At 46.1% G+C, this 22,491-nt stretch overlaps 1 protein-coding gene across 1 annotated transcript in view; it reads left to right on the top strand.

Moving 5' to 3' along the window:
- LOC143768246 (uncharacterized) overlaps positions 1-22,491 on the top strand; it is an 86,867-nt gene that overhangs the window by 21,896 nt on the left and 42,480 nt on the right. The window contains exons 8-13 of the mRNA XM_077256940.1: positions 1,656-1,681; positions 6,078-6,230; positions 6,313-6,436; positions 6,516-6,613; positions 8,177-8,267; positions 16,325-18,180. Of these exons, the coding sequence (XP_077113055.1) occupies positions 1,656-1,681; positions 6,078-6,230; positions 6,313-6,436; positions 6,516-6,613; positions 8,177-8,267; positions 16,325-18,180 (2,348 nt within the window). The remainder of the gene's footprint in view (positions 1-1,655; positions 1,682-6,077; positions 6,231-6,312; positions 6,437-6,515; positions 6,614-8,176; positions 8,268-16,324; positions 18,181-22,491) is intronic.

Raw genomic sequence — 22,491 nt, 5'->3', positions numbered from 1 at the left:
TTCATGCTACTTTTTGATTCATGGTGTTTTACTATGTGTATTAAACCCTTGAATAAAATTATATATTTTTTAATATACATCCTTTCAGTGGTGTGCTTGGATACTTGGTATCCATTTTCTAGTCTCTACAAAGGGAAAGAAGTAGCAAATGGCTTGAGAAAGTCCGGATGAACGGTCCAAACACGGGTTATGTTTACAAAAACAAGCATACGATATCTGTTCACTTAATCCTTTTAGGGTAAGTGAATCCATTCTGAAAATCCACTCACTTTCTCTTCTCAGCATATTCCTACCATGATCTCCCACCCGGGACTAGGTTTGACCACTTCTATCACAGAGAAGCAGATTGTATTCATCCCCCATAGTGTGTCCCCCTCAATAGTCTCGCTAGTGGGGCATCACGATAATTTGTGTCTCCCAAAGGTTCACTCTCCCTCCTTCTAAACTCCATTTTCCCCAGAGAATCCAAGGGACAGAGATATGTGGCTACGTAGACTGCGCCCACAGTCTTACAATTTGAGAAGTCCCTCTGTTCTCCCAGTGGATGACCTTGTGAAAGATTTGTTGGATCTCATCCATTTACAGAAATGAGTCTCCACACTTATAGAATACACACATCTTCCTATCCAGCCATGTACCCCCATATGTAGGTTTTTGTGGAGAGTGTGTACAAAATGATCTCTCATAGATTGTCCTCTCCTATAGGTGATCGTGCGGGTAGTCCCCACCATCTCCCTAGGGTCCAGATCCATTCTTAGGATGTCCTAATGTGTCCTAAGTACATTCCGGACGTGGTCATGTTTTCTATCAAACGTGCCAATAAGCCTTGTAATGTCATTTTGGGAACTGCCTTCTTTTTCCTTTTGTTTATTCAGTAAAAGGGACTGTCTATTCTTATTTTCTGCAGAAGTGCGGGCTGAATCTAGAATATATTGGGGATAACCTTTATCCCTTATCCGGCCATACATCTCACCTGCTTGTCTATGAAATTCCCGGATACTAGAGCAGCTCCTCCTCAATCCGAGGAATTGCCCTTTGGGTATACCTTTCTGAGGGGGCTGGGTGGTGGCTCTCCCACTTTAGGAAGCTGGTACTTATATATATGGCCCCGCTGACTCTCCCATATATCTATTGCCAGTTCCTTTTGATTTGACATTGATCACTACAGGTATATGTTGGGCATGCGTTCTAGCTTGGGACACAACAATCCAGTATGGGAGCAAGTGATCTTCTGGTCCATGCGTTCCAGCGCTGGAGTATGACACGAATCGGGGGATGCCCAGGCGCTCCAGCACTTTGCGTCATTTCCGGGCATGCGCTCTGGGACTTGGCGCACCCTCCAGTATGCTTCTATCTATGAGTCCCAGTGTGGAACACATTCAGGAGATGGAACTGCAAAATTCAGCCATTATTGATGTTGTGGTGCGGAGCATGTGCAGTACGATTGTATCTTTGTTCAACAGGTAGTGAGGGGCTGTTTGAGGAGAGGTCTGGCCAAGTGGGCTATTGAAAAGGACCCTCCAATAGAGGACACATGTACATCATCTATAATGAGCTGACATCATTATATTGGGCCTCCTGATGAGGCGGCAGGGCGAAACACGTTGAGGCACACTTTGATGGATGAGTGCTAATCTTCTTGTTACCCTGCTCAGATTGCTCCATATTTAATACGTTATCGGTGTGTTATAATTGGGTGGTGCTAGTTGTGGATACAAAGGATCCATTTAATAACTGAGCCTCCAAACAAATGGGGTTTATTATATTTTTAAACCTTTTGAGCCGAGAAAGTGTTGGGCTTTATTATATTTATAGGATATTAGAGGGACAGCGGCCGAGCAGTGGGGGCGCCAATGTCGAATTAATAGGGTGTCGAGCTGCGCTGACGGGCAGAATTCAGTGAGTAGGGCTGGATTCTGTTCATCGTATGTTATCAGTAGATGTGCGAGAGACGAGAGGCCGATGACCGCAGTGTTACTGTGTGTGTCCGGGGTCAGTTATACGGGGGGATAGAGAGCCTGGGGGTATACGGGTATATACAGCGTACACAGAGGGGTCTGTGAGCGAAGCTGGGGGTATACAGGTGTATACAGCGTACACAGGGGTTTGTGAGCGAAGCTGGGGGTATATGGATGTATACAGAGGGGTCTGAGCGAAGCTGGGGGGTATATGGATGTATACAGAGGGGTCTGTGAGCGAAGCTGGAGGTATACGGGTATATACAGTGTACACAGAGGGGTCTGTGAGCGAAGCTGGAGGTATACGGGGGTATACAGTGTACACAGAGGGGTCTGTGACCGAAGCTGGGGGTATACAGGTGTATACATTGTACAGGGGGGTCTGCGACCGAAGCTGGAGGTATACGGGGGTATACAGCGTACACAGAGGGGTCTGTGAGTGAAGCTGGGGGTATATACGGGTGTATACAGCGTACACAGAGGGGGTCTGCCACCAAAGCTGGTGGCATATGGGTGTATACAGTGTACACAGAGGGGTCTGTGTTCGAAGCTGAGGGTATACGGGTGTATACAGCGTACACAGAGGGGTCTGAGACTGAAGCTGGGGGTATATCGGTGTTTACAGTGTACACAGGAGGGGGTCTGCGACCGAAGCTGGAGGTATACGGGTGTATACAGCATACACAGAGGGGTCTGTGACTGAAGCTGGGGGTATACAGGTGTATACAGTGTACACATAGGGGTCTGCAACCAAAGCTGGGGGTATACGGGTGTATACAGTGTACACATAGGGGTCTGCAACCAAAGCTGGGGGTATACGGATGTATACAGTGTACACATAGGGGTCTGCGACTGAAGCTATGGGTATACAGTTGGTCAGTACACAGGACCCCATACAAATAGGGCTCCGCTCAGTTCACGCCTGGATCTGCTCCGTACACACACGGCTCCGCTCCATAAACCTCGTACACACACAGCTCCGCTCCGTCCACCTCGTACACACACGGCTCCGCTCCGTACACCTCGTACACACACGGCTCCGCTCCATACACCTCGTACACACACGGCTCCGCTCCGTACACCTCGTACACACACAGCTCTGCTCTGTACACCTCGTACACACGGCTCCGCTCCGTACACCTCATACACACACGGCTCCGCTCCGTACACCTCGTACACACACGGCTCCGCTCCGTACACCTCGTACACACACGGCTCCGCTCCGTACACCTCGTACACACACGGCTCCGCTCCGTACACCTCGTACACACATGGCTCCGCTCCGTACACCTCGTACACACATGGCTCCGCTCCGTACACCTCGTACACACGGCTCCGCTCCGTACACCTCGTACACACACGGCTCCGCTCCGTACACCTCGTACACACACGGCTCCGCTCCGTACACCTCGTACACACATGGCTCCGCTCCATAAACCTCGTACACACACGGCTCCGCTCCGTACACCTCGTACAAACACAGCTCTGCTCCGTACACCTCGTACACACGGCTCCGCTCCGTACACCTCGTACACACACGGCTCCGCTCCGTACACCTCATACACACATGCCTCCGCTCCGTACACCTCGTACACACATGGCTCCGCTCCGTACACCTCGTACACACACGGCTCCGCTCTGTACACCTCGTACACACACGGCTCCGCTCCGTACACCTCGTACACACGGCTCCGCTCCGTACACCTCGTACACACACGGCTCCGCTCCGTACACCTCGTACACACACGGCTCCGCTCCGTACTCCTCGTACACACACGGCTCTGCTCCGTACACCTCGTACACACGGATCCGCTCCGTACACCTCGTACACACATGGCTCCGCTCCGTACACCTCGTACACACACGGCTCCGCTCCGTACACCTCGTACACACACGGCTCCGCTCCGTACACCTCGTACACACACGGCTCCGCTCCGTACACCTCGTACACACACGGCTCCGCTCCGTACACCTTGTACACACTCGGCTCTGCTCCGTACACGTCGTACACACACGGCTCCGCTCCGTACACCTCGTACACACACGGCTCCGCTCCGTACACCTCGTACACACACGGCTCCGCTCCGTACACCTCGTACACACACGGCTCCGTACACCTCATACACACACGGCTCCGCTCCGTACACCTCGTACACACACGGCTCCGCTCCATCCACCTCATACACACACGGCTCCGCTCCGTACACCTCGTACACACATGGCTCCGCTCCGTACACCTCGTACACACACGGCTCCGCTCCGTACACCTCGTACACACACGGCTCCGCTCCGTACACCTTGTACACACTCGGCTCTGCTCCGTACACGTCGTACACACACGGCTCCGCTCCGTACACCTCGTACACACACGGCTCCGCTCCGTACACCTCGTACACACACGGCTCCGCTCCGTACACCTCGTACACACACGGCTCCGTACACCTCATACACACACGGCTCCGCTCCGTACACCTCGTACACACACGGCTCCGCTCCATCCACCTCATACACACACGGCTCCGCTCCGTACACCTCGTACACACACGGCTCCGCTCCGTACACCTCGTACACACACGGCTCCGCTCCGTACACCTCGTACACACACGGCTCCGCTCCGTACACCTCGTACACACACGGCTCCGCTCCGTACACCTCGTACACACACGGCTCCGTACACCTCATACACACACGGCTCCGCTCCGTACACCTCGTACACACGGCTCCGCTCCGTACACCTCGTACACACGGCTCCGCTCCATCCACCTCATACACACACGGCTCCGCTCCGTACACCTCGTACACACACGGCTCTGCTACATCCACACTGTAAACCCCTCCTGACCCCACACATAAACTTCCCCTCATCCAGCACCATGACAACCAGCACAGCAGAGTCCTGCATACACTGAGGCCCCTGATCATGTGACCCCTGACTCCTCCCCTCCTGTGACCTCATCACAGGTCCTGTGCGCACAGAACAGCCGTAGAAATCTCAGGCCACGGTGGTCTCCCCCAACTTCTGCTCTTCCTCCTTCTTTTCTTGCAGGGGCCGCAGTGGATTTCATCCTGGATCCATAGAGCCGAGTAGAGGAGCGATGTTCCTTCAGTCTGAGGGGAATTGATGGTGATATTTGTCCAGCGGCCACTGTACCGAGTAAATCCCCCCAGGACTGTAGCAGGTAAAGACCCCAATATCCACCGGTGTCCCTTCTAATGGGGGAAAGTACCAAAGAAAACCATCATATCCGGAGAAATAAACCCCGTACATGGAGACATCGGCCTCAGATATCTCCGGTCTTGTTCTTACCGACAATCTCCTATAAAAGCCTCAAACTTCTGTGTGTGAATCAGAGCTGAGATCTAACGTGATAGAAGATTCCAGTGCGGGGAAGACGGGAAACCTCCATATAGAGGCCGGTGGGGATGGAGTCAGTGACCGACTCTGGACAGATCTGTTCCTAGAGCCGCAGTAGGAGATGGAGATGTCGTCCTCATCATGGAGTCGTTATTTCTCCTGTCACGTGTAATGAATATCTCCTGCAGTATTGCTAATGCCGATTCCAGGGTCGGGAAATGAGGCGAGAATTAGCGTTATGGAAGATGAGTCTATGAGGAACGTATTCAGCTGCCGACTCCGAGGGAGAAACTGCTTGTTGTCTGTGGCCGAAATATATAGGTTTTATTAGTAGATGGAAAGAAGGAAACTAAATACTGTAAAATAATAAATCTCCTCATATGTTTCCCTTATTATCTCCAGTAATTGTATTATTACACAGGATTTTATGATGTTACATCGGTTCATCTTCTCATTCAGGTCTCTACAATATCGGATCCTCTCAGTGAAGATCTTCTATAGAAGAGAATTTCCTGATTTACCCATCACAGATGGATATGGACAGAGACAAGATGGCGGAGAGGATATTACACCTCACCCTAGAGATCCTCTTCCGGCTTACTGGAGAGGTGAGAGATTCTGATGACGTCACATTACATCATTCTTATCTATGGGAATAACAGATGGACAGAACTGGAGAGGTGAAGACTCTGGAAATGTCTGTAGTGAGATTTATTAATGTGTCTCTCCATAACCAGGATTACACAGTAGTGAAGAAGACCTCTAGTGAGCGCTGTCAGGACCCTGTGTCTGAGGGACGGGGAAGACCCCTGAGCCCAATCACGGGGCCTCCACCTCACCCCCTGATCCATGAGGACATCAATGACCAGAAAATCCTAGAACTCACCTACAAGATGATTGAGCTGCTGACTGGAGAGGTGACACTGCTGGGAATGCTGGGACATTATACAGTAACGCTATGAAGGGATCAGGGGATGACGGTATCATTGTATGTGTCAGGTTCCTATAAGGTGTCAGGATGTCGCTGTCTATTTCTCCATGGAGGAGTGGGAGTATTTAGCAGGACACAGAGATCTGTACAAGGACGTCATGATGGAGGTTCCCCGGCCCCTCACATCACCAGGTAATAGAACTAAATACACACGGCCTATAATTATCTGTATGTAAAGAATGAATTCAGTCCCTGTATGTGTTTCCTCCAGATCTATCCAGTAAGAGGACAACACCAGAGAGATGTCCCCGTCCTCTTCTTCCACAGGACTGTAAACAAGAAGACCCCAATGTTCCTCAGGATCATCAGGTAGATGGAGAGAAGGTGTCATGAGATCTCCCTTAGGCTGATTTCACACTTCCGTTTATTTCCGATCCCAGAAAAACCAATACCGGAGATATCAGTGTCCGTGTGTGTAATACTTGCGGCACACGTGTGGCAACCGTGTACCGCCTCAGTACCACACAGACGGCCATCGGGGAAGAAGCGCTACTGTAAGCACTGTTTCCTCGGTGTCGGGTGCTGAAGACGGCTCTCATCGTTCTCCCCTGGTCTGCCGGCGATCGTCAGGAGCAGAAGAGAATGATGAGTTATATTAAAGTCTGAACGATGACAGCAGGTGGGGGCTTTTGGGACTCTTACTCCCATCATCCGACACATCCAATAGAGATAGAGATAAAAATACGATAGAGAATAGAGGGGAACCCACACCGGGGTTTTCATTCATTTATTTCGATATATTGCAGGCGGCGGGTGATGAATACCCTGATCATCCGCTCCTGCTGTCACTGTTATTAGCAGCGCTGACCGCCAGCAGAGCAGGGGAGAATGATGAGAGCCGTCTTCAGCACCTGCCGCCGGTAAACAGCTCTTACTGTAGCTCTTCTTCTCCGGTGCGTGTCACACGGAGGACATCAATGTGTGTTCTCCATGTGCACGTGTGCAGTACGTTTTGCCGTCCGTGCTGACGGTAAAAAACGGACATGACTAAGTGCGGGGCACACGGTCCATGGAAACACACTGACGTGCACAGACCCATTCATTTGAATGGGAGTACATGTGTACGTGTCTCCGGTACGTGTGAAAACTGTCACCTCACATACCTGAGACATGAACGTGGTAAAGAGGTTTTATGATGTTGTGGTAGTTCACTTACGTGGTGGCACACTGAGGTAGGAAAAATGGGAACAACGTCTCTTTAAATCATCGTTGATGTATTGTAAGGCAGCATAAACCAACTTGTGGGGAAAACAAACTCCGCCTTCTTGGCTAAAACAAGAACGAAACGATAAAAGAAAACAAAATGCTGCAGCACAGTCCGTATGTTGTGGGTGGCCCCCCGCTCTGGAGCAGGACAGGTTCAGTCTGTACTCGACGAGCCACAAAGCCTCTGGAGTCCTCTCTCCAGGCTAGCTGAGCCCAGACTGCCTGTAGAGCTCGGTTATTTCACCCCAACCCTGTAACTTCCCCATCATGTGATTGATCACATGATCATGTCCTCATGCAGGTCCTGGCAGGTCTGCCAGGGGAGATAAAGTGGACCTTCTCCCACCCGCTCTGTGAAGGTCCACATAAAACCAGCCCTGTTTATGCAACTTAACCCTCACAACACGTAGTGTGCTGGAGAAAAATGCTCTGGTTTCACATCACTGACGCCGTTAAGCGCAGTGACACATATCTCCCCTCTATCACCTTACCAGTGACTGTCACAATGTGTAGACGGCTGTGAAGGTCTTGTGTTCAGTGTTGTTTTATCCACCAGTATTATATGTTTTATACTTTTGTAATGAGAACGGTGGAGATGGCAGGATTAGAGCTGATCATAGATGTGACTTCTCCATCTGTCTGTGACCTTTACAATATTTGTTTCAGGGTGAAGATCTGACCCATATTAATACTACAGAGACATGTGTGAGGGGTGATGAGCGGTGTAAAGAGGAGATTCCTACATATGACTACCCAGGTGAGTAGTGACCACTAAATGCAGAGAAGTCACAGATTCTTCTCAGTCTCTGGCTGTGGCTGCTTTATCGGTGGTGTAGTCCGGACATATCACAATCGTGTGATCACCATTTTACCTCTAGACCACAACATTCTCTTTCACCCAAAACTGTCCAAGTGACTTTGGGCATTGAAAGCCCTTTTCTATAGAACTTACAACCTGGAGGATCCAACTACCCCCTGAGATTAGAAGACTCTGACCGTTACCTGCCCAGATCTGTAAACTACAAAGGCAAATGTCAGCGTATGTAGAATGTGCTGACAAGTTAGAAAAATATTATGATGAGCCTTTTAGAGAAAACGGAGAGTAATGATGCTGTTGGCTTCCAAAATCCCTGATGTGGGAAGAAGGAAAAAATCAGGGCTTAGAAAAGTGCTGCCAAGTGCTGAGCCATAAAGTTGGGCATCAAAACAAATGAACGTTAAAAAACAACAACAAACTTTTCATTTTAATATTCTACCCATTTCCGATGTGAACCAGCTCCTTCCTCAGGCATATACAAATGATACATTGTGGGTGTTTTATATCCTCCAGAACGGCGTCCGTGATTCAATTGCTTAATTCATTAATTAAACCGCGCTGTGGTGCAGTTTTTTGTATAGAAACCTTTCTTCATATACAAAACTATACAAATAGATGTAAAATACATATTGGATGCACAATAAAATCCATATAAAGAAAAATATACGTACATGGAAAATCCTCCGGTTTAAGTGTGGATAGTTTAAACATCCAATAGGATTCTCTACTCACAAGTCTTTGGGATCTATTAGACACATGTTCTGATATTTGTTCTAATATAATGAGTCTTAAACTGGTGGGATCTCGTTTATATTCTAAAATGAAATGCCGAAACAGACAGATTACACCTTTCCTAATATTATGTCTCTGGCTGGTCATCCTATTATGGATCCCTTGGGTCATTTTTAGATCCCTGATATTGGATGAATCTCCCTTCTCCCCCTTCTGTGCTGCTGAATGTGATCATATGGTCCCTACAAGACCAGGTCCAGTCTTTCTGGCCAAACTTCGCTTTTATGATTGACAACAGTAAATGTGCAGTGAGGCCAAGTGTGAATTTCTGTACAATAACAGCAGAGTTTCCCTTTATCCTGATTTTACAATTTCTTATAAAACCAACTAACTTCAGACAGGATTGTGATAAACTACATAATAATTAGTGCACCTGCGCCATGATGTATCTCTAAGTTGTGCGTGGCTGATGGCTGTAATATACACTGGGTACGGAAAGTAGCGTAGAGAAAGTATTAGCGCCCCCATTTCAGGAGAGATTACTGCACAATCTGAATTCCTTAGGATTGAAAACATAATGTAATTTATGACATGGAGTGAATCCATGAAACCAGGGCTAGAGCCATGCCAACACATCTCCCGCAGGCGTGAATAAATGTACAGTGGGTACAGAAAGTATTCAGACCCCTTTAAATTTTTCACTCTGTTTCATTGCAGCCATTTGGTAAATTCAAAAAAGTTCATTTTTTCTCATTAATGTACACTCTGCACCCCATCTTGACTGAAAAAAACAGGAATGTAGTAATTTTTGCAAATTTATTAAAAAATAAAAACTGAAATATCACATGGTCATAAGTATTCAGACCCTTTGCCCAGTATTGAGTAGACGCACCTTTAGAGCTAGTACAGCCATGAGTCTTCTTGGGAATGATGCAACAAGTTCTTCACACCTGGATTTGGGGATCCTCGGCCATTCTTCCTTGCAGATCCTCTCCAGTTCCATCAGGTTGGATGGTGAACGTTGGTGGACAGACATTTTCAGGTCTTTCCAGAGATGCTCAATAGGGTTTAGGTCAGGGCTCTGGCTGGGCCAGTCACGAATGGTCACAGAGGTGTTCTGAAGCCACTCCTCTGTTATTTTAGCTGTATGCTTAGGGTCAATGTCTTGTTGGAAGGTGAATCAAGCCAAGTCTGAGGTCCAGAGCACTCTGGAAGTGGTTTTCATCCAGGATATCTCTGTACTTGGCCGCATTCATGTTTCCTTCAATGACAACCAGTCGTCCTGTCTCTGCAGCTGAAAAACACCCCCATAACATGATGCTGCCACCATCATGTTTCACTGTTGGGATTGTATTGGGCAGATGATGAGCAGTGCCTGGTTTTCTCCACACATACCGCTTAGAATTATCACTAAAAAGGTCCATCTTTGTCTCATCAGACCAGAGAATCTTATTTCTCATAGTCTGGGAGTCCTTCATGTGTTTTTTAGCAAACTCTTGCTTCAGGGCCACTCTGCCATAAAGGCCCGACTGGTGGAGGGCTGCAGTGATAGTTGACTTTGTGGAACTTTCTCCCATCTCCCTACTGCATCTGTGGATCTCAGCCACACTGATCTTGGGGTTCTTCTTTACCTCTCTCACCAAGATTCTTCTCCCACGATTGCACAATTTGGCAGACGGCCAGGTCTAGGAAGACTTGTCATGGTCCCAAACTTATTCCATTTAAAGATTATGGAGGCCACTGTGCTCTTAGGAACCTTGAGTACTGCAGAAATTCTTTTGTAACCATGGCCAGATCTGTGCCTTGCCACAATTCTGTCTCTGAGCTCCTTGGCCAGTTCCTTTGACCTCATGATTCTCATTTGGTCTGACATGCACTGTGAGCTATGAGGTCTTATATAGACAGGTGTGTGCCTTTCCCAATCAATTCCTATCAGTTTAACCCCTTACTGACATCGGGCGTAATATTACGCCGATGTCAAACTTCCTCCCTTTGATGTTGGCTCCGGCGGTGAGCCCACATCTTTGCTGGGACATGTCAGCTGGCAATCGCGAAGGAAATACGCACACCGGTGACAACTCGTCAGGTGATCGCGGGTCACCGGTGTGTTGGCATGACAATCTGTGGTCTCCTGGAAACCTCTATGGTTATCAGTTACGGCTTCCTGTGAGCGCCACACAGTGGTCGGCGCTCATAGCAAGTGAGTAAATCAGCTACATAGAGATGATCTGAACATCGCCTCTATGTAGCAGAGCCGATCGGGTTGAGGCAGCTTCTAGTCTCCTATGGAGACTATTGAAGCATGCCAAAAGTAAAACAAAAAAGTTTTTAAAAATATAAAAAATATAAAAATTCAAATCAGCCCCCTTTCGCCCATTCAAAATAAAACCATAGAAATAAAATCAAACATACACATATTTGGTGCCGCTGCGTTCAGAATCGCCTGATCTATAAAAAAAAGGATTAATCTGATTGCTAAACGACATAGCGAGAAAAAAGTCAAAACGCCAGAATTATGTTTTTTTGGTCGCCGCAACATTGCATTAAAATGCAACAATGGGCAATCAAAAGATCGCATCTGCACAAACATGGTGTCATTAAAAACGTCAGCTCGGCGCGCAAAAAAAAAGCCCTCACCCAACCCGAGATCACGAAAAATGAGACACTACGGGTATCGGAAAATGGCGCAAGTTTTATTTTTTAACAAAGTTTTTTTTTTTTTTTCACCACATAGATAAAAAAGAAACTAGACATGTTTGGTGTCTATGAACTCGTAATGACCTGGAGAATCATAATGGCAGGTCAGTTTAGTGAATGTAGCAAAAAAGCCCAAAAAATGACAAGTGTGAGATTGCACTTTTATTTTTTAAATTTCACCGCACTTGGAATTTTTTCCCGTTTTCTAGTACACAACATGGTAAAATCAATGGTGTCATTCAAAGTACAACTCATCCCGCAAAAACAAGTCCTCACATGGCCATACTGATGGAAAAATAAAAAAGTTATGTCTCTGAGAAGAAGGGGAGTGAACAACGAAAACGCAAAACTGAAAAAGGCTTTGGGGGTTAATTAAACACAGCTGGCCTCCAATGAAGGTGTAGAACCATCTCAAGGAGGATCACAAGGAAATGGACAGCATGGGACTTATATATGAGTGTCTGAGCAAAGGGTCTGCATACTTATGACCATGTGATATTTCAGTTTTCTTTTATATTAATTTTGCAAAAATTTCAGAGCAGAGTGTACATTAATGAGAAAAATGAACTTTCTTGAATTTACCAATGTCATGTCGGACGCTGTTCAGACCAGGTCGTCCGACAGACAGCGGTAATTCCGCTTTTGACCACTATTTGCTCATTGGCGTCGGCTAGGTTTTATCTAGCTGTTCCGGGGTTAATTTATCTGATCCTCGGATTGGACGCTGGGCCATGCCCATTTCCTTTAAATAGTTCTCCTGATCTTTGGGCGTCGCCGATTATAGCTTCTGTCTTTTCCGTAGTTATCTCGGTCTGGAGTGGAGAGCTGGTTGTTGGAGAATCGTTGCTGGTGGTGTATTTTCCTTTGTCTTATTTACTCCTTCCTATATTTGTATTTATTTTGCCCTGCACATTTATAGTGTATTCCTGAGTGACTGCGGCGTGGTGTATATTTTCCTTTATCCTTGTCTGTTATAACTGTGGGTATTGGTATTACCACTTCACTGGGTTGTGGGCGGTGGTATCAGCCTAGGGCTTAAACAGGAGTTAGGGACAGGGTCGAGCCCTGGACATGCACACCATCAGTGTTAACTCCAGGTAGAGGGTCAGTCAGGATTTCCCTAGTCTGAGGGAAATTGCAGGGGCCCGGGTTATAAGCTCTTACCCACCTAGTCTCCCCGTGACAACCAAATGGCTGCAATGAAACAAAGAGTGAAAAATTTAAAGGGGTCTGCAGGAGATGTGTTGGCATGACTCGAGCCCTGGTTTCATGGATTCACTCCACGTCATAAATTCCATTATGTTTTCAATCCTAAATACCGTATATACTCGAGTATAAGCCGAGAATTTCAGCCCATTTTTTTTAGGCTGAAATTGCCCCTCTCAGCTTATACTCGAGTCATACCCAGGGGTCAACAGGGGAGGTGGAGTGGCAGTACCATGTGACCGCTCACTACAGGAAGAAGCTGCCGGCGCCGGGAAACAGACGTGCAGGGACTGCGCCAGGAGCAGGTGAGTATAAGCAGTGCGCGATATTCTCCTGCTCCCCGTTCCACCGTCGCCAGCCGCCGCTACGTTCCCCCTCCACTGCACTGATGCTCAGGTCAGAGGGCGCGGTGACGCTATTAGTGCGCGCCGCCCTCTGCCTGAGCAGTCAGTTCAGTGGACGTGGAATGTAGCGGCGGCTGGCAGCGGTGGAACGCGGAGCAGGTGAATATAGGAAGTGCCGGGGGCTGAGCGACGAGAGGTGAGTATGTGATTTTTTTTTTTTTTTAATCGCAGTAACAGCATATGGGGCAAATTACTTTATGGAGCATCTTATGGGGCCATAATCAGCATTTATGGAGCATTACATGGGGCAAATAACTGTATGGAGCATCTTATGGGGCCATAATCGGCATTTCTGGAGCATTACATGGGGCAAATGACTGTATGGAGCATCTTATGGGGCCATAATCAGCATTTATGGAGCATTACATGGGGCAAATGACTGTATGGAGCATCTTATGGGGCCATAATCAGCATTTGTGGAGCATTATATGGGGCAAATGACTGTATGGAGCTTCTTATGGGGCCATAATCAGCATTTGTGCAGCATTATATGGGGCGTATTTTGTATGAAGCATCTTATGGGGCCCATCATGAACTGTATGGAGCATTATATGGGGCTCCTGATTCAATATGGATATTCAAAAACACTTAACCTACTGATGTCTCAATTCATTTTACTTTTATTGGTATCTATTTTTATTTTTGACATTTACCGGTAGCTGCTGCATTTTCCACCCTAGGCTTATACTCGAGTCATTAAGTTTTCCCAGTTTTTTTGTGGCAAAATTAGGGGTCTCGGCTTATACTCGGGTCGGCTTATACTCGAGTATATACGTTAATTCAGCAGTAATCGCTCCTGAAATGAAGGCACTAATACTTTCTCTACTCTTCTCGTCCGGACTCATAGTAGCTCCAGTAGTCCACCATAAATGAGTGCAACTCCGGTTTAGTGTTGGAGTTCTCCCCTCATACATATGTTGTTGTTGAGGATGTAACTTTTTATTCTGCATGATAGTTTGATTGTGGTGGGATCGGCCTGCCTCACTTATCTGAGTCTGTAACTCCCTGGTAGTGTTTAGAAAAAGGTTTCAGTTACCAAATACCTGAGATCTAAATTTAAGATCCCTCAGCTCTGCACTATTATAAAAAGTTCTATTTAAATGTCTAATATTTCTTCTTGACATTTATCTGACAGAAAATATTGGTCCTTACGATAGTTTATATTGCTTAGAGCCACCGAGTCCCATACTCCAATTACTCCAGAGAAGTTTCACCATTACTAATTTTTTTTTTCCTGAGGATGATTGTTCAGCTTGATCATTTCAGTAGATGTGTAATTGTGTATAGTCACAGTTTTGCCCATTACCCTTTAACTTCTTTAACACCTCTACATGGATTTGGACTTACATAGAGACCCCTAGGCTTGGGGCACAGTGTTACCTACTGTTCTGTGGAGTAAGATGGGAAGAAGAATAGACAGATAACCGTGTCAGAACCAAGAGGCCAGAGAAAATAATAACTCAGGAGACATAAGAGTAGTCAGTAAACAGGCCGGGGTCACAACAGGAAACAAATACACAAGCCGGGAGCTGAGCACAGAGGACTGAACTAGAGGAGATCAAGGCTGTATCTGGCAGATTCCGGCAATATGCTTCAAGCTGTAGTAAGGTGTGGTGCTTTTGAAGTCCAACTCTGATTGCCCAAGGTGTTGGCAATCTCAGACGGACATATTGCATGTGCTTTGGCATTGTCCCAGATTGTCCTCCTATTGGATTGTAGTGTTGAACTGTATTGTAGTGGTGTATGGGTACGTTATTCCTAGGGATCCATTGATATGTATATTAGGGTATGTGGCGGGAATATTAACTGACAATACGACTAAAATTGTAATTGCAAGATTATCGTTTGCTGCAAGAAAACTGATTGCAAAATATTGGGTTAGGGAGGAGCCTCCGTCCAGACGTGAATTCATTGCTCAAACGAACCACATAACTGAGCTTGAGAAAAGCATTTACACCAGGAGGGACAAGCTGAATTTCTTCCATAAATTATGACATCCGTGGTTGGATAGGATTAATGAATGTTATACCAGTATATAGTATTATAGAGTACAACTTATGGTAAACTGGAACTCTGTTTGATATTGTCAACTATGGACGAATTATTGTTTGCTCCTGATATGGTCTCCATCGGGGGGTTAATTTACTGTAAAACATAAAATGAGTATGAATGAGCATGTGATCTGTTGTAAATCTCGTTATCGTTAATACAAATTTATCTGATTAAAAAATGTTTGGTGCTGTCCGATTGGCTAAAACAGGGAAGAGATTACTGCAGCTGAATACACACACACCCATACTGCCAGACTGGATGGTACTACAGATACCAGGCACCCTAATCTTAGTGGCTGGGAAGAGCCTGCACCGCCAAGAGCTTCTGGTTCCAACCCCACCTCTGTTACCAGCATCGCCTGCAGAATTAGTAAGCCGCGTCTGGTGTCCGAAGCAGATGTTGCAGGAGCAGATCCCAGAGGAGATGGGGCACACCATTTGCAGAATCTCTAATATGACAAAATTGCAGAAAACCAGATCTGATGAAATCCCTATAAAGTGACTCCATTTTGTAAATTATAACCCTCAATAAATTAATCTATAGAAATAGTGACTATTTTGACTGCACTGCAGTTTCCAGATGTTAGCACGCGCAGTGGATGTTGGAAAGTGAAAATTGCAAATATCCCAAGTTATTACCCAACACATAGTGCCCAGATTGTGCTCCAGGAGATACACATGCCGTAAAATAAGTGGTTTCTTCTCACTATAGTAATGCCAAAAGCATGGATGCTTAATGTGGTTTTGAGCACAGTCTAGTAAACTATAAACTGTCATTGTCTTGGTGAATAATTCAATAATTTTGCATAACTTGCCATTTTTACAGACCGTTTAAGTAAAAATGTTCAAAAATATAGAATTCAAGGATATTTTATTCTAAAATAATAATTGGTTTTATTCTTGGCAGATAACCGTACCAGGAGATCAGCAGGACAGCCGACATCTTCAATGTTTAAATCGGATAATCTTGAGATCCCACAGGATACAATTGAAGTGAATGCCATTACTCCAAATATACCATCATCCCTTCACAGCAAAGATCTGTCATCTGATCATTTGGAACAGGTCCTGTCTTCTGATTCATTACCTAGTACTAATGAAAATCAAAGTCACAAAATAAGCATTAAAAATCAAACTGCTCCTAAAACAATGAAGACATTTTCATTTTCAGAATATGGAAATAGTTTTCCCCTAGAAAAGTCATTTCTCAAGCAACAAAAACTTCACAAAGCAGACAATAGATTTTCTTGTTCCAAGTGTGGGAGATGTTTTAACCAGAAATCAGATTTTGTCATTCACCAGAGAATTCACACAGGGAAGAAGCCTTTTTCATGTTCAGAATGTGGGAAATGTTTTATTGGGAAAGCGCAGCTTGTTACCCACCAAAGAACTCACACAGGGGAAAAGCCTTTTTCCTGTTCAGAATGTGGGAAATGTTTTATTCGAAAAGCGCATCTTGTTACCCACCAAAGAACTCACACAGGAGAGAAGCCTTTTTCCTGTTCAGAATGTGGGAAATGTTTTCTAGGTAAATCATTTCTTGTCAGACATCATAGATCTCACACAGGGGAGAAGCCTTTTTCCTGTTCAGAATGTGGGAAATGTTTTAACCAGAAATCGAATCTTGTTAGCCACCAGAAAACCCACACAGGGGAAAAGCCTTTTTCCTGTTCAGAATGTGGGAAATGTTTTCTAGCTAAATCATTTCTTGTCAGACATCATAGATCTCACACAGGGGAGAAGCCTTTTTCCTGTTCAGAATGTGGGAAATGTTTTAACCAGAAATCAGATTTTGTCATTCACCAGAGAATTCACACAGGGAAGAAGCCATTTTCATGTTCAGAATGTGGGAAATGTTATATTAAAAAAGCGCAGCTTGTTACCCACCAAAGAACTCACACAGGAGAGAAGCCTTTTTCCTGTTCAGAATGTGGGAAATGTTTTACCAGGAAAGCGAATCTTGTTAGCCACCATAAAACCCACACAGGGGAGAAGCCTTTTTCCTGTTCAGAATGTGGGAAATATTTTCTATCTAAATCATTACTTGTCAGACATCAAAGATCTCACACAGGGGAGAAGCCTTTTACCTGTTCAGAATGTGGGAAATGTTTTACCAGGAAAGCACATCTTGTTATCCACCAGAAAACCCACACAGGGGAGAAGCCTTTTTCCTGTTCAGAATGTGGGAAATGTTTTCTAGATAAATCAGGTCTTATCAGACATCATAGATCTCACACAGCAGAGAAGCCTTTTTCCTGTTCAGAATGTGGGAAATGTTTTCTAGCTAAATCATTTCTTGTCAGTCATCATAAATCTCACACAGGGGAGAAGCCTTTTTCCTGTTCAGAATGTGGGAAATGTTTTCTATATAAATCAGGTCTTATCAGACATCATAGATCTCACACAGCAGAGAAGCCTTTTTCCTGTTCAGAATGTGGGAAATGTTTTACCAGGAAAGCGAATCTTATTAGTCACCAGAAAACGCACACAGGGGAGAAGCCTTTTTCCTGTTCAGAATGTGGGAAATGTTTTCTAGATAAATCATTTCTTGTCAGTCATCATAGATCTCACACAGGGGAGAAGCCTTTTTCCTGTTCAGAATGTGGGAAATGTTTTACCAGGAAAGCGAATCTAGTTAGCCACCATAAAACCCACACAGGGGAGAAGCCTTTTTCCTGTTCAGAATGTGGGAAATGTTTTAACCAGAAATCGAATCTTGTTAGCCACCAGAAAACCCACACAGGGGAAAAGCCTTTTTTCCCTTCCCCATGACAGCAGCGGTACATGAGAGATGGTCCCGCCCCCAAGAACAGGAAACCTGCATAGGAGATAAAAGATGGGGGCGGCACCTCTCTCCTCAGTTTGGTTTCCTGTTCTTGCGGGGAATCTGCGGTGCTGCATGGGGAGAGGTCTCCCTTGCTAAGGCCGGTCTCTAACCGAGGTCCGCGGTGGGAGCAGCGGCGTGCGCGCGTCGCCTCCATACCTGGCTGCATGTGCGTCCTCCCCACTGCGGACTCCCCGGTGTCCGCTCCTGGCCGGAGGCTGGGCTGGGGGAGAAAGTGAAAGCGTGTCCATCACGACGCTGGCGCCGAGTGAATGGAGGAACTTCCGGGTGGGAACCGGAAGTGACGCTACATGCTGAAGGAGCGGTGTGCTGACACTCCCCAGGGGGGAGGAAGTTCAGGGGCGCACACACCGCTTCCTGGCCGGCCATATTTAAACTACAAGGCGGCAAGCAGGCACCGGTAACGGTCTCCTGCAAGATGGCAGATCCAAAGGAATCAGCGATCCCAGCAGAGAACCCACAGCCTGTCGTGGTACTAAGGGTCCGGTGGGTGAGTGCCTTTGTAAGGCAAAAAACATGTTAGTAACTCTGTGTTTTCTGTATATATATATATGCAGGGAAAGAAAGTTACCTCTAAACAAAAGCATAAAGTGTGTGCACTCTGTGATAGAAGCCTTCCCAAAGCATATGAGAAGCGTATGTGCCGCTCATGCATAGAAAAAACTGTATCTGAAGAGTCATCATCTTTGCTTCAGAGTATAAAGGATATTGTGAGAAACGAAGTGCAAAGCACAGTAAAGGAGCAATTAAGACATCATGGGGTGCAGAGCTCCGTAAACCCACCCTCTACGCCTGCCCAAATGTCTGATGTAGAATCTGAGGGTGAACTGGGAACTTCCGCCCGAGGAGGGTTCGGGCCTGGACTCTTCAGATGAAGAGTGTGGCCGGCCATATATGTTATCAGAAGACATGGGGAAGTTGCTAAAACTGGTCAGGTCCACCCTGGGGGTTGAGACGCCAAAAGAAAAACAAACGATTCAGGACTCCATGTTCAGTAATTTAGAAGATAAAAAATGGAAAGTTTTCCCTTTTCACGATAACATATTAAATCTTATCAAAAAAGAATGGAAAAAAACGAATAAGAGGATTTCAGTTCCCCAGGCCTTAAAACGTAAATATCCCTTTGATGAGGAAATTTGCGAGAAATGGGAAAAAGCGCCTAGGTTGGACGCGGCTATCGCAAGTACCTCCAGGGGCATAGCGCTTCCCTTCGAGGATATGGGGGCCCTAAAAGACCCCCTAGATAAAAAGGCGGATGCCTTTCTAAAATCAGCCTGGGAAGCCTCAACTTGGGTGTTCAAGCCTGGAGTAGCGGCTACCTGCACTGCCCGTGCCATGGTTAAATGGCTAGAAGAACTAAGCGACCAAATAAAAAACAAATGTCCAAGAGACAGACTTCTAGAAGTCATCCCTCCACTTCAAAATGCAGCGGGATTCCTGGCGGACGCTGCCATTGATTCGGTACGGTTTGCTGCCCGGGCTAGTGCCCTCTCTAATTCAGGAAGAAGAGCGTTATGGTTAAAAAACTGGAATGCTGATTTTCAATCAAAAGTGAAGCTCTGTGCTGTACCCTGTGAGGGGCAATATTTATTCGGCAGGGCTTTAGATGAAATTTTAGAAAAAGCGGCGGACAAGAAGAAACACTTTCCTCCACCTCCCTTTTTTAAACGACGTTGGTATGACAATCGTCGGTCCTTTCGAGGATCGGGTAGAGGCCGGGGCCGCCCAACGGATAGAACCACACGGGGGAAACCCTGGGGTGAAAAAAGAGAAAGAGGTTTTCTTTTCAATAAACCTCCAAAACCAGATCCCAAACAATGACGCCATATTCCAGGTGGGAGGAAGGTTACGGTTTTTTGTCCATCAGTGGGTAACCTTACAGCCGTCTCAATGGATAATCAACTTGTTATCAGACGGCCTACGATTAAACTTCATCTCCCTGCCTCCTCACCGAATAAAAGTTACTCGGGTGGCCAAAAAGAACCAGTTAGTTCTCGAGAAAGAAGTTCATCTTCTTTTAGACAAAAAAGTCCTGGTAAGAGTACCTCCACAGGAAATAGGGAGGGGGTTTTACAGCACCCTTTTCCTCACTCCAAAACCGGATGGGTCATTAAGAACAATTTTCAACTTAAAAGAATTAAACAAACTCATCCGAGTGGAAAAATTCAAAATGGAGACTCTGAGAACGGCGGTAAAACTGCTGTATCCAGGATGTTACATGGCAGTGATAGACCTTACCGATGCCTATTATCATGTGCCAATCAGCAGAGAGCATCAACAATTCCTGAGGTTGGTTGTGCAGCTGGGGCAGGTCTACACCCACCTACAATACCAATGTCTTCCCTTTGGGGTATCGGTGGCTCCTCGTATCTTTACAAAAATAATTTCGGAAGTAGCATCCTTCGTAAGGAGAGAAAACATTCTACTAGTGCCCTATTTAGACGATTTCCTCCTTATAGCCGACAATCAAGAAGATTGCATAAAAGCAGTTACGACAGTACGAGAGCTGCTAACCAAACTAGGGTGGATAATAAACTTAAAAAAATCAAGATTGATTCCGGTCCAGATACAGGAGTTCCTGGGAATTCAATTAAATTCAATCAGATAAGTCTGTATCCTTCCAGACAGAAAAGTCGAGGCCATAAAACGAGTAAGACAAATACAGGTGGCCCAATATGTCTCGGTGAGGGAAGCCATGTCCCTCCTAGGTATGCTAACTGCAACAATTCCGCCAGTCCAATGGGCACAACTTCATTCAAGGGACCTACAGTGGCAGATCCTGTCAGAACAAACAAAAATACCTTACAACTTAAATCGAAGAATCGTATTGTCACAACATGTACGGGACTCTCTAAGCTGGTGGCTAGATTCCGAAAATCTAAAAAAAGGGGTCCCATGGTCAATCCAGAATCCGGTGGTACTAACCACGGATGCGAGCCCGTTAGGTTGGGGGGCACACCTTTCAGATCGGATCCTACAGGGTCTATGGGATCCACAAATGCAATTAGCCTCCTCAAACTTGAAGGAATTAACAGCGGTAAGGCAAGCGATTCTTCAAACGGAAGAGGATGTCAAAGGGAAACATCTGGTAGTGTTGTCCGACAACAGCACAACGGTGTCGTATATAAATCGACAGGGAGGAACCAGATCAAGTCCCCTAATGGAAGAAGCAAGAAGACTATTTCTTTGGGCCGAAAACCACCTTTTATCTCTTACAAGTACACACTTAAAGGGGTCGGACAACTTTGTCGCAGATTTTCTGAGTCGTCACGTCCTGCACCAGGGCGAGTGGTCACTAAATCAAAAAATATTTGGAGAAATCTGTGCCATCTGGGGGCTTCCTCAAGGGGATCTTTTTTCCACAAGGCAGAATCGAAAAGTAGAAAGATTCTACTCTCTAAACCCGAAAGAAAACCCGGAAGGAGTAGATGCGTTACTGCACCAATGGAGATTCCAACTAGCCTATGCGTTTCCCCCAATCCCATTAATCCCTACAGTCCTGAAGAAGATCCGAGAAGAGAAATCACGCATAATCTTAATCGCACCCTTCTGGCCAAAGAGCTTGGTTCACTTGGCTCAGAGGTATGTCCATCTTGGACCCATGGATACTTCCAGAGGTTCCAAACCTTCTGCACCAGGGTCCAGTGACACATCCTCAGGTTCACAGCCTACACCTCACTGCTTGGAACTTGAGAGGGGACTTCTGCTAGCAAAGGGGTTCTCGGATCCGTTGGTTACTACTCTACTGTCCAGTAGAAAGAAGATCACGGCTGATAAATACCAAAGGGTATGGGGTAAATTTTTAGAATTCTCAGGCCGACGGATAACAAATACCGTTCAGAAAGTCCCTATATCAGAAATCCTAGAATTTCTCCAAAAGGGGCTGGAGAGAGGATTATCTACCAGCACCCTAAAAGTGCAAGTCTCGGCGCTTAGCGCCCTGTTTGACCAAAAATTGGCTGATCACCCCTGGGTGGGTAGGTTCATTCGGGCCTCCTTTACAGCCAGACCATTCAAACCTCGTCCAAAGGTCGCTCCCTGGGATTTAAATTTAGTTTTAAATGCCTTGACCTCCTCTCCCTTTGAGCCTCTTTCCTCCATATCGGAAAAAGCGCTAACTTTAAAAACGGTTCTTCTCATTGCCCTTACCTCAGCCAGACGCATTAGTGAGCTTCAGGCTATATCTATAGACCCTCCTTACACTACATTTCTAGAGGACAGGGTAATTA

This window comes from Ranitomeya variabilis, chromosome 4 (assembly GCF_051348905.1).
Source record: "Ranitomeya variabilis isolate aRanVar5 chromosome 4, aRanVar5.hap1, whole genome shotgun sequence".
NCBI lineage: Eukaryota > Metazoa > Chordata > Amphibia > Anura > Dendrobatidae > Ranitomeya > Ranitomeya variabilis.
This window is presented reverse-complemented; position numbering and strand designations above follow the sequence as displayed.